This window comes from Herpailurus yagouaroundi, unplaced genomic scaffold (assembly GCF_014898765.1).
Source record: "Herpailurus yagouaroundi ecotype Mexico unplaced genomic scaffold, PumYag 29, whole genome shotgun sequence".
NCBI lineage: Eukaryota > Metazoa > Chordata > Mammalia > Carnivora > Felidae > Herpailurus > Herpailurus yagouaroundi.
The window spans coordinates 25902634-25916389 of record NW_024412377.1 but is presented as its reverse complement, the minus strand read 5'-3'; the positions used below and the strand labels follow the sequence as shown (position 1 = coordinate 25916389).

Below are 13756 nucleotides of genomic sequence, written 5' to 3'. Positions count from 1 at the left end.
AATAGTCAAATTCCAAGGTGCCTTAGCAAGGAAGCTTTCAAAGAAACTCTTCATCGCTCATTATGACCTAGACCCTTGTTTTAGCTCTGATTCAATTCTCGACCCTGGAATGACAAAAGAGCCATAGAGTCCTACAGAGCAGCCAATAAGGACAAGGCTGAGGCTGGACGAGTTTGAAAAGCACAGATTCCAAGAGTGGGCATCTGCGGAAGGCCCTGGGAGGCTCTGGCTGACTGTCCAGCAGCTCTTATCAGCTTTTGATCAACTGATCATAGTCTGGAGCTTGGCTCTAAACCCCTGGATATAGAACCTGATTCTGTCAGCACATAAAAAATAGAGTCATTGCTTAGAGGCAGAGTCCCAATAACCTAACTCAAATGTTTTGGGGTTTTTTTTTAATGGTTATTCATTTTTGAGAGAGAGAGAGAGACAGAGCGTGAGCAGGGGCAGGAGCAGGGAGAGAGGGGGACACAGAATCTGAAGCAGGCTTCAGGCTCCAGGCTGTCAGCACAGAGCCCGATGCAGGGCCTGAACCCACAAACCATGAGATCATGACCTGAGCCGAAGTCAGACGCTTAACTGACTGAGCCACCCAGGCACCCCCTAACTCAGATGTGTTTAGGCACCCTGAGACGCAGATTACTTGATTTCAATGATAACCAGAGTGGTCACGAACACATTTGTGTCAGCATATACCCAGGCATGCCAACTGATAAGCCAAATTGTAAGGTAGTAGAATGCTAGTGAGGATGAAATCAGACTCAGGGACATCAGTTGGAGGATTCAGGCACCCAAAGGCACCAGGCCATACAAGTGCTATACCTGGCCCAGGACCGAGCAGGCTGTGTCCTTAGGCCAGAGCACAAGCTTCCCCAAGTCCTGGACAGGCTATGCCCAACACCTGCCCCTCTATCACTTCTTTGTCTATTTTTACAGTCCTGGCCCATCTCCTCCCTATTCCTATCACCACCAAGACCAAACCTTCTGACAGACATATTCTTTCTTTAAAATGTCAGTACCTGCTTGGGCTGGGCAAGAGTGACCCACAGCAGCAGTGTGTCTATGTAAGCACACTTTGATTATTTTTTTTTAAGGTTTATTTATTTTTGAGAGAGAGAGAGAGAGAGAGAGAGAGCGCACAAGCAGGGGAGGGGCAGAAAGAGACAGAGACAGAGGATGCCAAGAAGGCTCTGCACTGACAGCAATGAGCCCAATGTGGGGCTTGAACCCACAGACGGTGAGACCATGACCTGAGCCAAAGTCAGATGCTCAACCGATTGAGCCACCTAAGTGCCCCGATTTTTATTATTTTTCCCTCATCCACTTTGTGTTGACCATGTAGTTAAACTCTCAAAAAGGAAATCTTAATTTCCAAGTCCATGGACAGGATATTGTTTTTTTCTTGCATAAAACAAACCCATAATGTACATTATCATCCAGTTTAAGTTGGAACAAGTACTCACAGACACCAGCAGAGCAGAGACAATGCAGAATCCTTCTCGATCTGTAGGCTGTTCCCTAATCTCTTACGGCTATTTCATTCATGCCTAACTCCACAGCAACTATTTTTAACAACTTGCCTTTATACAATCTGTCGGAAGGTTTAAAATAGTTTTCACTAAAATAGCTTTCTCTTCCTACTCATGTTTCATCAGTTTATATAATAACTAATTAAATTACATACTCATGATAATAAGTACAAGTGGTATAAACACATTTGGCAACAACTCTTGGAAAGGACACGGACAAGTGTGAGAAGAGTGTGGGCATACTCAGGAGAAGTATACAACTACCAGCATTCACCAACAGTCAATAAAGTGTACAGAGAAAAAGAGACCTTCAGCTAATCCTACAGGCTGCTTAAATGAAGGTCAATTAAGACAATTTGTGTTGTATTTAAGTATAGTTAAATATATAAATACTAAGTTTTTTGGTCAAATTGTTAAATTTCTGAAAGAGGGGATGATAGTGTGATCCTAAGTTTCTGGGTGTTCTTCATTCTGCTCTATTTTTCTCTTTGCCAAAGAACTTGTAATGTTCCATGGCATCCTCCACCAACTGATTCCCAGTGTCTTCTGTAAGTGACTTCTCACGATCACAATATGTTCTTGCAATCACTCTAAGAAGGGCAGAGAGAGAAGTGCAGAGGGGTGACTACAGAGGTCAATTCAGAGAACCAGAAACAGAGCAGGTAGCATAACTGAGTTAGGAGGCTATCTTTTCCCCCGGCTCAAGTTTCCATCTGGAGCAACCTCTGAGAGAGTGACACTCCTCATCTCTCAATGGACCTCCATTTATCCCTCTCCCCCCACCCACCCCAGAGGAAAAGGACTAAATTGTTGGATTGGTGAGTCTAAAACCAAAAATGGCATGCTGGACCCAGCCTTTTCTTCCTTCCTTTTTTGGGACATGTCTGCTTGTGGAGGGCACATATTAGGGGAGAAATAATAGCAAATAGGCCCTCTTGGCAACAAAGCTAAATCCATATTTTCTAATACGTTTTACCAGCAGTAAAAACATATTTTCAGAGCACCTGGGTGGCTCATTCGGTTAAGCATCTGAATCTTGGTTTCGGCTCAGGTCATGATCTCATGGATCACAAGTTTGAGCCCCGCATCGGGCTCTGTGCTGCCAGCGCAGAGTCTGCTTGGGACTCTTTCTCCCTCTCTCTCTATGCTCTTCCCCTGCTCACTCGCTCTCAAAATTAATAAACTTTAAAAAAAAAAAAAGGAAAAGAGATGTTATGTCATGAAAGTGAAGCAAGATATGCCATGTGCTGAAAATCAAAAATATGATAGCAGAAATTAGAAACCAAAACTTAATAGAAATCTGGGGCATAGTCAGAGGAATATCTAAATAAGAGGAATTTCTTTTTAAAAGACAGGTGGTACTGTCAGAATGGCTAAAATTAAATCAGAAAACAACAGAGACTGGCAAAGTGTGGAGAAAGGGGAACCCTTTTGCACTGCTGGTGGAAATGCAAACTTGTGCAGTCACTCTGGAAGTTCCTCAAAAAATTAAAAACAGAACTACCCTACGACCCAGCAATTGCACTACTAGGAATTTATTCAAAGGATACAAAAATGCTAATTCGAGGGACACCTGGGTAGCTCAGTCAGTTAAGTGTCTGACTTTGGCTCAGGTCATGATCTCACAGCTTGTGGGTTCAAGCTCCACAGGTTGGAGCCTGCTTCAGATTCTGAGCCTCCATCTCCCTCTGCCCCTCCCCCACTCACACACTGTCCCCCCCCAAAAATAAACATTAAAAAAAAATTTTTAATGCTGATTCCAAGAGGCACATACATCCCAATGTTTACAGCAGCACTATCAACAATAGCCAAGTTATGGAAAGAGCCTAAATGTCAAAGACTAATGAATGGATTAAGAATATGTGGAATACTACTCGGTGATGAAAAAGAATGAAATCTTGCCATTTGCAACAACGTGGATGGAACTAGAGTGTATTATGCTAAGCGAAATTAGTCAGAGAAAGATATCATATGATTTCACTTATATGTGGAATTCGAGAAACTCAACAGATGAACACAGGGGAAGGGAAGGAAAAATATGATAAAAACAGAGAGGGAGGCAAACCATAGAAGACCCTTAAATACAGAGAACAAACTGAGGACTGCTGGAGGGGAGGTGGGTGGGGGGATGGATTAAATGGGCAATGGGTGATGGGCGTTAGAGGGCACTCTTTGGGATGAGCACTGGGTGTCATATGTAAGAAATGAATCACTGGGTTCTACCCCTGAAGCCAAGACTACACTTTATGTTAACTAACTTCAATTTAAATAATAAATAAATAAATAAATAAATAAATAAATAAATAAATAAATGACAGGTGGCAAATAGGAGAAAAAGAGTAAGAAAAGTAACGTTTTGATCCAGGAAGCCTAGATTGAACATCAAAATAATACAATTCTAAGGAGCGCCTGGGTGGCTCAGTTGGTTAAGTGTCCGACTTCGGCTCAGGTCATGATCTCATGGTTCATGAGATGGAGCCCCGTATCGGGCTCTGTGCTGACAGCTCGGAGCCTGGAGCCTGCTTTGGACTCTGTGCCTCCCTCTCTCTCTGCCCCTCCCCTGCTTGTGCTCTGTCTCTCTCTCTCTCTCACTCTCTCAAAAATAAATAAACATTAACAGTTTTTTTAAATAAAATAATTTTTAAAAATGTTAAAATATTGGGAGCAAAAGGAAAATTCTAAAACTTTTCAGGAAAAAAAATAACAGATAACAAACAACAGGTCAAGAATCCAAATCAATTCAGCTTCCTAGTAGCAGCAGTGGAATTTAGAAGACAATCCTTCAAATCTTGAGGGAAAATTATTTCCAACCTAGAATTCCATAATAACGTATAAGGGAAGAATGAAGACATTTTCAGTCATGAAAGATATCAAGCTTTAGCTCTCATCCACCCTTTCTGAGAAACTCCTGGAGGATGTGCTCACCAAAACAAGAGCATAAGCCAAGGAAGACGAACACATAGAGATCTAGACAGAGAGAGATAGGGAGGCAATGGGAGATACAGGGGGGTGTTGGGGAAAGAATCCAGACTGACAGCTGCACAAACTGCTTAGATAATAACCAAACCGGAAAATTTCAGGGGGCTTAAAATAGAGTTGATAGATGATTTAGTTATAAGCTCGTAGGACACTAAGCAAGCAATCAAAAACAGACTTTTTTTTAGCCCAAGGAAAACTAGAGTAATAAAGGAAATATCATTGTAATAGCCTATATGGGCCAACTACAAATAGCATTTAGAAGGCAATAATTATATAGACACTGAATGCGGAGCTAACCAAAAATATTCACACAGCCATTGAAAGAATGGCTGCAAGGAAAACCTTGAGTGTGTGGTGAACACGCAGTAGAAGAGAACCAAACTAACATCTTCCACTGCGATGGCAAGAGAGAAAAACAAAAACTGAAATAATCAAAGCAACCTGTTTTCTGGAGGTCTGAAGCCAAATACCAACAGAAATAGTTGCAAGGGTTGAAAATACTTTCCTCTGGATAAAACACCTCGGAATAAATCTAACCAAAGAGGTGAAAAATCTATACACTGAAAACTATAGAAAGCTTATGAAAGAAGTTGAAGAAGACACAACAAAATGATAAAATATCCCATGCTCCTGGATAAGAAGAATAAATATTGTTAAAATGTCAATACTAACCAAAGCAATCTACATCAATGCAATCCCTATCAAAATAACACCAGCATGTTCACAGAGCTAGAACAAACAATCCTAAAATGTGTATGGAACCAGGAAAGACCCCGAATAGCCAAAGCGATTTTGCAAAAGAAAACCAAAGCAGGAGGCATCACAATCCCAGACTTCAAGCTGTATTACAAAGCTATAATCATCAAAACAGTATGGTACTGGCACAAAAACAGACACTCAGATCAATGGAACAGAATAGAGAACCCAGAAATGGACCCACAAACATATGGCCAACTAATCTCTGATAAAGCAGGAAAGAATATGCAATGGAATAAAGATAGTCTCTTCAGCAAGTGGTGCTGGGAAAACTGGACAGAGACATGCAGAAGAATGAACCTGGACCACTTTCTTATACCATACACAAAAACAAACTCAAAATGGATGAAAGACCTAAATGTAAGACAGGAAGCCATCAAAATCCTCGAGGAGAAAGCAGGCAAAAACCTCTTTGACCTCGGCCGCACCAACTTCTTACTCAACACGTCTCCAGAAGTAGGGAAACAAAAGCAAAAATGAACCAAAATGAAAAGCTTCTGCACAATGAAGGAAACAATCAGCAAAACTAAAAGGCAACCAACAGAATGGGAGAAGATATTTGCAAACGACATATTAGATAAAGGGTTAGTATCCAAAATCTATAAACCACTTATCAAATTCAACACCCAAAAACCAAGTAATCCAGTGAAGAAATGGGCGAAAGACATGGATACTCCTCCAAAGGGGACATCCAGATGGCCAACAGACACATGAAAAAATGCTCAACATCACTCAGCATCAGGGAAATACAAATCAAAACCACAGTGAGATACCACCTCACACCTGTCAGAATGGCTAACATTAACAACTCGGCAACAACAGATGTTGGCAAGGATGCGGAAAAGAGGATCTCTTTTGCACTGGCTGGTGCAGCCACTCTGGAAAACAGTAGGGAGGTTCCTCAAAAAATTAAAAATAGAACAACCCCACGACCCAGCAATTGCACTACTAGGTATTTATCCACGGGATACAGGTGTGCTGTTTCAAAGGGACACATGCACCCTAATGTTTATTGTAGCACTATCTACAATATCCAAAGTATGGAAAGAGCCCAAATGTCCATCAATGGATGAATGGATAAAGAAGATGTGGTACATATATACAATGGAGTATTACTCGGCAATTAAAAAGAATGAAATCTTGCCATTTGCAACTACATGGATGGAACTAGAGGGTATTATGCTAAGAGAAATTAGTCAGACAAAGACATAGGACTTCATTCATATGAGAACTTTAAGATACAAAACAGATGAACATAAGGGAAGGGAAGCAAAAATAATATAAAAACAGGGAGGGGGACAAAACATAAGAGACTTAAATATGAAGAACAAAGGGTTACTGGAGGGGTTGTGGGAGGGGATGGGCTAAATGAGTAAGGGGCATTAAGGAATCTACTCCTGAAATCATTGTTGCACTATATGCTAACTAACTTGGATATAAATTTTTAAAAATAAATTAAATTAAAAATAAATAAATAAATTGTGTGTGTGTGTGTGTGTGTGTGTGTGTGTGTGTGTGTAGACTGAGGAAGGTTACATAAATAAATTCACAGGTAACATCTGTAAAAAATATGAAATTAAAAATTCACTAGTATGGGAAGTTATGGCTAATATTTCTTTTGAAATTAGCATCATGGAAGGCAACCACTTGTTTCTTTTCTCAGGGAAAGAATTTGGGGATAGAAAAAGCTGCTGATTTGATCAAATACTGTTTTTGCTTCAACCAATATACTTGCCAGCAACAAAAAAAGCTTTCCTCTGGGAAGTGAGAAATGGGAAATACAAGATAGGAAATTCTTGTTCCTAATAAGGCTTGTGTAATCTTACATTTTTTTAAGTTTATTTATTTATTTTGAGAGAGAGAGAGAGAGAGAGAGAGAGAGAGAGAGAGAGAGAGAGAGAAGTGCAGAGAGAGGGAAGGAGAGAGAATCCCAAGCAGGCTCTGCACGGTCAGCATGGAGCCGGATGCAAGGCTCAAGCTCACAAACTGTGAGATCATGACCTGAGCCAAAGTCAGACGCTTAACCCACTGAGCCACCCAAACGTCCAATCTTCTGACTTTTTAAACTATGTAACTGTGTAACTAACTCCCATAAGATTAATATTTTTAGGGGCGCCTGGGTGGCGCAGTCGGTTAAGCGTCCGACTTCAGCCAGGTCACGATCTCGTGGTCCGTGAGTTCGAGCCCCGCATCAGGCTCTGGGCTGATGGCTCGGAGCCTGGAGCCTGTTTCCGATTCTGTGTCTCCCTCTCTCTCTGCCCCTCCCCCGTTCATGCTCTGTCTCTCTCTGTCCCAAAAATAAATAAACGTTGAAAAAAAAAAGATTAATATTTTTAAAAAATGCTTCTTTCTGGCTGTTCCTACGCTATACAACAATGGGTTTCATTTGCAAAACGGAGATTGCACTTTTATTTTTGTTGTTCACAAAGTTCCATCTACTCCAAAGGCTTTCAGAATTTCAACACTACAACTTACAATGCTTCTTTCTTCCCCTGCTGTGTGTTAGTTATTTTACACTTAACATGCATTCTTTGCTCAAAAATTCTGCTGACCCACCACTTGGTCATTTACCCCAGGCTAATTCTAAAAATAAATGGCTCTTGTACTGATTAAATACTGTTATCTCTACAGTTGTTATGCAGCCCCAGAGTAATGACATATTAATAACTAAAAGGATAAAACTATAGTTCTTCACACAAAAATGTGTGTGTGTAAGACTTCTCGTTCTGCATCTCATAACATGTATAGACAAAACAACTGCTAGCTTCTATTGCTTGAAAAAATCTTTATTTTCAAACTAGCTTTTTTGAAACTAAATTTATTGCTGAGTATAGAATACTGAGGGCAGTAGTAGGCGTTAGAATTGAATCAGTTTTAAATAAAGATCATTATTTTTTATGAATATTTACTCAGGTGTGTGTATCTTGGTGATGATATATGTTGGTTAAAGATAAAAGAGGGGGGAAATTTTTAACTATTGATTTCAATGCTAAGTCCCTAAAAGGAATGATTAATGTCCCTTCATTTTACAGTACAGCACATGACCAAATGAAATTTTAGTCATATTATTATTTGAGATGGTGGCATTATCAGTTTTTACCCATTAAGAAATTCAGACATCTGTGATATGATCTTAAAGATGACTTAAGATCAGGGGCGCCTGGGTGGCTCAGTCGGTTAAACCTGACTTCAACTCAGGTCATGACCTCATGGTCCATGAGTTCAAGCCCTGCATCTGGCTTTGTACTGACAGCTCAGAGCCTGGAGCCTGCTTCAGATTCTGTGTCTCCATCTCTCTCTGCCCCTCTCCCACTCATGTTCTCTCTCAAAAATAAATAAGCATTAAAAAAAATAATAAAGATTAATTTAAGATCAAAAAAGCTGCCAAAAATGTTACCTCCAAAAGAGGGGAGAAATGGGAGACTCTCTAGTTCTCTGAGGTTTAACATGGAGTTTTCAAGGACAAAAATGTGGTCCGTCATATGTTTCATACCTGAATGAGCACAAATCCAAACCCAGGATCAGTGTGAAGAGGCCTGATTCTCATCCAACCTCACCGTTTCGGGGAGGAAATTCCACCTCAGAGAAAGTCAGTGCCATGCCCGGCCACACAGCAGCTGAGTGGAGATGCCAAAGCCAGAGCACCTGCTTCTCCTTCCAGGGTTCTTTCCCCACAGCAGGGCCTCACCCCTGCAAGGGCGATTATCATCGCATACATAAAATAGTAATAACTATAATAAAACCTCGCATTTACTGAGCATTCAGTGTGTGTCTGGCACTGCTTCAGCACATCCCGTGTGTTAGCTCATTTAGCCCTCTCAGCATCCCCAAGATGGGGTGCCCCAACCACCCCTACTTGACCTGAGGAGCCCGAGGTACCGAGGTTTAGCAGCAGCCCACCTGTTTTGCCAGTGAATGCCTGAGCCAGGGCAGGTGCTCTGGGAGAAGTAAGAATGATTAGTACTTTAACCACTTATGGAGAAGTAAGAGTGATTAGTAAAATGTCCCCAGAAAGGGGCGCCCAGGTAGCTCAGTCAGTTGAGCAGTCCAGGCCATGATTTTGGCTCAAGCCATGAACTCTCAGTCTGTGGGTCAAGCCCTGAGTTGGGCTCTGTACTGATGGCTCGGAGCCTGCTTGGGATTCTCCCCCTCACCTCTCTGCCCCTCCCCCACTTGCTCTCTCTCTGTCTCAAAATAAATAAATAACCATTCTGGGGGCACCTGGGTGGCTCAGTCAGTTAAGCTTCCGACTTCTGCTCAGGTCATGACCTCAGGGCTTGTGAGTTCAAGCCCCCCACCATGCTCTGTGCTGACAGCTCAGAGCCAGGAGCCTGCTTCAGGTTCTGTGTCTCCCCCTCTCTCTGCCCCTGCCCTGCTCACACTCTGTCTCTCTCTCAAAAATAAACATTTTTTTTAATTAAATAAACAAAATTTTTTTTTAATTTTTTAAAAAGGTGCCCAAAGAGAGCTTTGTTATCAAGCAACTTTCTCTCCTGAGGGTACAGAAATGGGGGGTGGGGGTGAAGGCTTAGGAGAGAAACTTTGGTTGTATATTTCTGAATATTTATATTTCCACCAGGTCACTGCTGGAAATGCATTTCAGAGTAAGCATGGTGGCCTTATCACCTGTAAAGCATACAGTTCAGCCCAGCAAACTTCCACCACTAAACTCAAACGTGGAAGAAAAACATAGAAGCAGCAGCAAAAAGACCTGGGAACAGCTCTGAGGCTCCGGGATTTAAAATAATCGGCAGCACCAGACTGTAGCCCAAGGCCTCTGAGCCCCCAGGCCTACCAGGGCACTGGTTCCTCTCTACCCCTCGCCTCAGCCACACCATTGTGAGGCTGAGGGGCCTGTCCTCCTCTGGGCTGACCGCTCCACTAGGCCAGGAATCGCAGGCCATGTGTACATGGCTCACCACCACCAGCATTTAGACCTTCAGGGCTTTGGCAGCATAGACGCCTAGGCGGATCGCGGCCCGCCCCCTCAGGGTAACACGCCCCCGATTCCCAGCCCTTCCTGGCCTCGAAAGCCAGGCCCTGGAAACGCCTGGCCCTCGAAAGTCAAGAACTGAAAGACCAGGTTCCGAAGAACAGAGGAACCCGAGGTCTGCAGGGGTCTGCGGTAACCTGGGGACAGGGGGAGGGGAAAGAAGTAAACGTGGGTTTCTCCGCCGGGCGTGGCGAGTCCGCAGCGGTTGGACACAAGTGCCCTTTTTCATAATCAGCGAAACCGGCGCCCCGCCTGCTTGTCTGGCAGGGATTCGGCGCAGACAGACTGGAGTTCAACGCTCAAAACTTGGCGGTGCATCCCCACTGTCAACACCTCCCATCTCCTCCCTCTAAAGAGAGCGTTCACTCCGGAGTCGAGTCCGAGTGGCCAACCTGGGAAAAAGGGATTGCCACAGCGCCATCCTCCGTGGAGCCTCGGCCCACTCTCACCTGTTCCTGAGGCCCCCAGCTTCCGGTTGCGCTGTGTCCCACGGCCAGCGTCCAGGCGCCTGGCCTTGCCAAATCGTGGGCTAGCCCTGTGTTTGGCTCAGCCCTTCTCCCCTTTAGCTTCCCCGCGTGGGGTCGTGGGGTCGGGGGGTCGTGGACAGCTTTGCCCGGACTGCACCACTGACAATCCAGGCGCGTGCGCGCCGAGGGGGAGCAGAGGTGGGATTCCCTGAGCACCGTGCACCCCAAACCTGACACCCGGAAGGAGGGAACTGCACTTTACTGGGACCTCAGCCCACCTTCACGCAGCCTACGCTGCTGTAAAAGGGGCCTTATTGGGGGCATCTGCAATTAGGTATCCGCGACCACCCGCTTCTCCATCCGCTCGCTGTAGCCATAGCCGCCATCCTCAACCTTGAGCTTTGTTCAGTTAGGTGGCTGTTCAAACCTCCACAGACCCGGGGAGAAAACTTGGGGGGGTACACTTGGAAAAGCAGCACAGCGCCCGCTTCTCCAGCGCTCTGTCGCGCAAAGCCTCAGTCAGGACGCTTTAGAGACCGCGGTTTCGAACGCACCGGGGGGTGGGGGTGTTAAGTGAACCGAAGTCCAAACACAACGAGGCATTCTTGGTGGAAACCGCAGGAGCTCGTTTATAAGGGGCACAGAAGAAATGAGAAGGGCGAAACAATGACCCTTTAAAAGAAAGCTGGGATTTGTGGAAGGAGCAGCCAGGAAAACCGGACAACCAAGCTAGCCAAATAGCGGCGAGCCAGCAGTGAGTCCGCATACGCTTCCGCACTAGTGGGGGGCGACACATCGGTAAACGACTGGGCAACAAGTTCTTTCGGCCCTGAGACGTTTTCAGACCATGTTTGGAGCAGGGCATCGGAGTGCGCCCCCAATCACTAGACTGGCGCTGGTGAAGGGGGAGGGAGGAAGAAAAGCCCAAGCGGTTCGACAGCACCTGTCGGACCTGGTCAAGCGGGAGCTGCAGGCTCAGACGCCCCTCCCCCAGGCCCTCTACATTCACCCCGAAACCTGGAAGGGCGATAGTCAAAGGTTGTCGCAGCCAAACAGCGCACGCCCCGGCGAATCCCCGTGTGCGCGATCTCCCCCTGTCCTCTGTGCAGCGGTGGGTAGTGGACTCCACAGAGGAGCGGACGGGTACGTAGGGAGAGCCGCCGAGAGCGGTAGGGTTAGGGCCGGAAGCCCGGGGCGCGCTCCTGCTCACCTCGCTCACTGGCCTGGATGTAGCGCACGATGTCGTCCAGATCCAAGTCTTTGGTCTCATCGAAATTGTAGGCAGACGTATGCAAGCCCTCCTCCTGGAAGACTTCGTGGACCCCTTCGAGGGTGAAGTAGCAGTTCCGCTCCAGCTTGTCATCGCTGTAGACCAGCGCGGCGCGGCTCCACTGGTGGTGGCGAAATAGGGCGAGCATCATCTCACCCATCTTAGCGTATGCGGGTGCCACGCGCGTGAGGTGCGAGTATTCCGTGTCCTTATGCTGGAAGCCGGCGGCTAGTGCCCCTGCCGACAGCATAGGCAGGTCCCAGTGCGACGCAAGCCGGGCCACCGGCGCTGCCGCGTACTCGCACACCGGCCCCAAGATGAGATCCGGCTTGGCGCCGCGTGCCGCCGCCACGCGGTCCACCAGGCTGAAAAGTGCGCGGTTGCCGCAGTCCGAGTCTTCGTAAGCCACATGGAAGCGAGTGCCGGGTGGCAGAAGCCGCCTCTCGGTCCCGTTGCCCTCCACGCTGCGCAACGCGTATTCGATGGCCGGCCGCACCCGGGCCAGGGAGAACAGGTAGGAGTCGTCCTGGGGTAACAATACCAGCACCTCGATCTTCTGCGGCGGCAGCGCCTCTCTCTCCTGGCGCCCTCCGCCGGGGCTGGCGCCCTCGCCGCCACCGCCACCGGTGCTGCCGACCAGCAACGCCCAGACAAGCAAGACGCACTCGGAGAAAGTGAGCACCAGCAGGGACGGCATCGTGCCGCAGGAAAGCGCTTGCCCTCGCTGCCGACTCGCCCTCTGCCCCCCACCCACCCTTCCTCTTTCCTCCCCACTCTTCTCTGCGAGGTCCCTGCGCCCCCTTGGGCGCTCTAAGAAAATAGAATATCCCTTTCACTAACTTAACAAAAGACAGAGAGGAAGAGTCCTTTGCAATGTCACTCGTTTAAAAAAGGGAGAGAGAGAGAGAAGGAAGAAAAAGTTCACCGCGTGTAAACCTGTACGCCTGTAATATATATATATATACTTATAAATAAATATATATATATTTGCCCTCCCTTTATATATACTATTTTACTTAGAGGTGGCTTCTTATTTGGGCGTTGCTAAGATTGCTTTTGAAAGCGTATTTGTAAAAAACAAAACAAAACAAAAAAAGGAAAGAAAAGAAAAAAAAAGTTAGACTTGTCCAAGTGCTTGTAATTGACGGTGCATCTCCCCCGCATTTGATCTCATTGATTAGCGCCGGTTCCTGGATCCATAGTCCGCGTTTAAATAGCGTGGCAGCGGCGGAGCGTGTTACCACACAAGGCGCTCCGAGGCTGGGCTTGTATTTCCAGCGGGTGGGGTGGGTGGGGGTGGGGAGTGATGGGGGCTGGGCTGGGGGAGCCTCTCATTAACATTCTTACATCAGGGCTCCTCCCCGCACCCCTACCTTCCCCACCCTTCCCGGGTCCCTAACCCCAACAGCTCCCAGCTACCCCTCGGCCTTGGCCTTAAAGCCGCAGTCGCCCTCGTCCGCACCGGCGGGAGCCCCCACCACACCGCACCACCCCTGGGGTCCCCCGCCTTACCCTGGCCGCGCACGCGGCAGCGCTTTCCCCAGCTCCAGGCTTTACACAGGGAAATGTGTTTGATAGTAAAGAAGTGCGCACAGGCACACACACACCATGCAAAAAATAACTGGATTAGACGAAGGGGGTGGTCCTAGAAATTTGTAGTTTCGTTGCAGAACTCCGTAGGTCCCGCTCGCTCTCACCTCTTTCTCACTCCGGCCAAATTCCCTCCTGACGCGCCAACTCGGGGCGGGCACCGACCTTCCTG

The 13756-nt window shown here is 46.4% G+C and overlaps 1 protein-coding gene across 2 annotated transcripts in view; it reads right to left on the bottom strand.

The window, feature by feature from the left end:
- Nucleotides 1-12752, bottom strand: part of NPR3 (natriuretic peptide receptor 3) — a 78142-nt gene extending 65390 nt beyond the window's left edge. For both annotated transcript variants that reach the window (XM_040494875.1, XM_040494876.1), the window contains exon 1: nucleotides 11935-12752. In XM_040494875.1, coding sequence (XP_040350809.1) covers nucleotides 11935-12691 — 757 coding nt within the window. In that variant the 5' untranslated portion in view covers nucleotides 12692-12752. The remainder of the gene's footprint in view (nucleotides 1-11934) is intronic.
- Between the last annotated feature and the right edge of the window lie 1004 nt (nucleotides 12753-13756).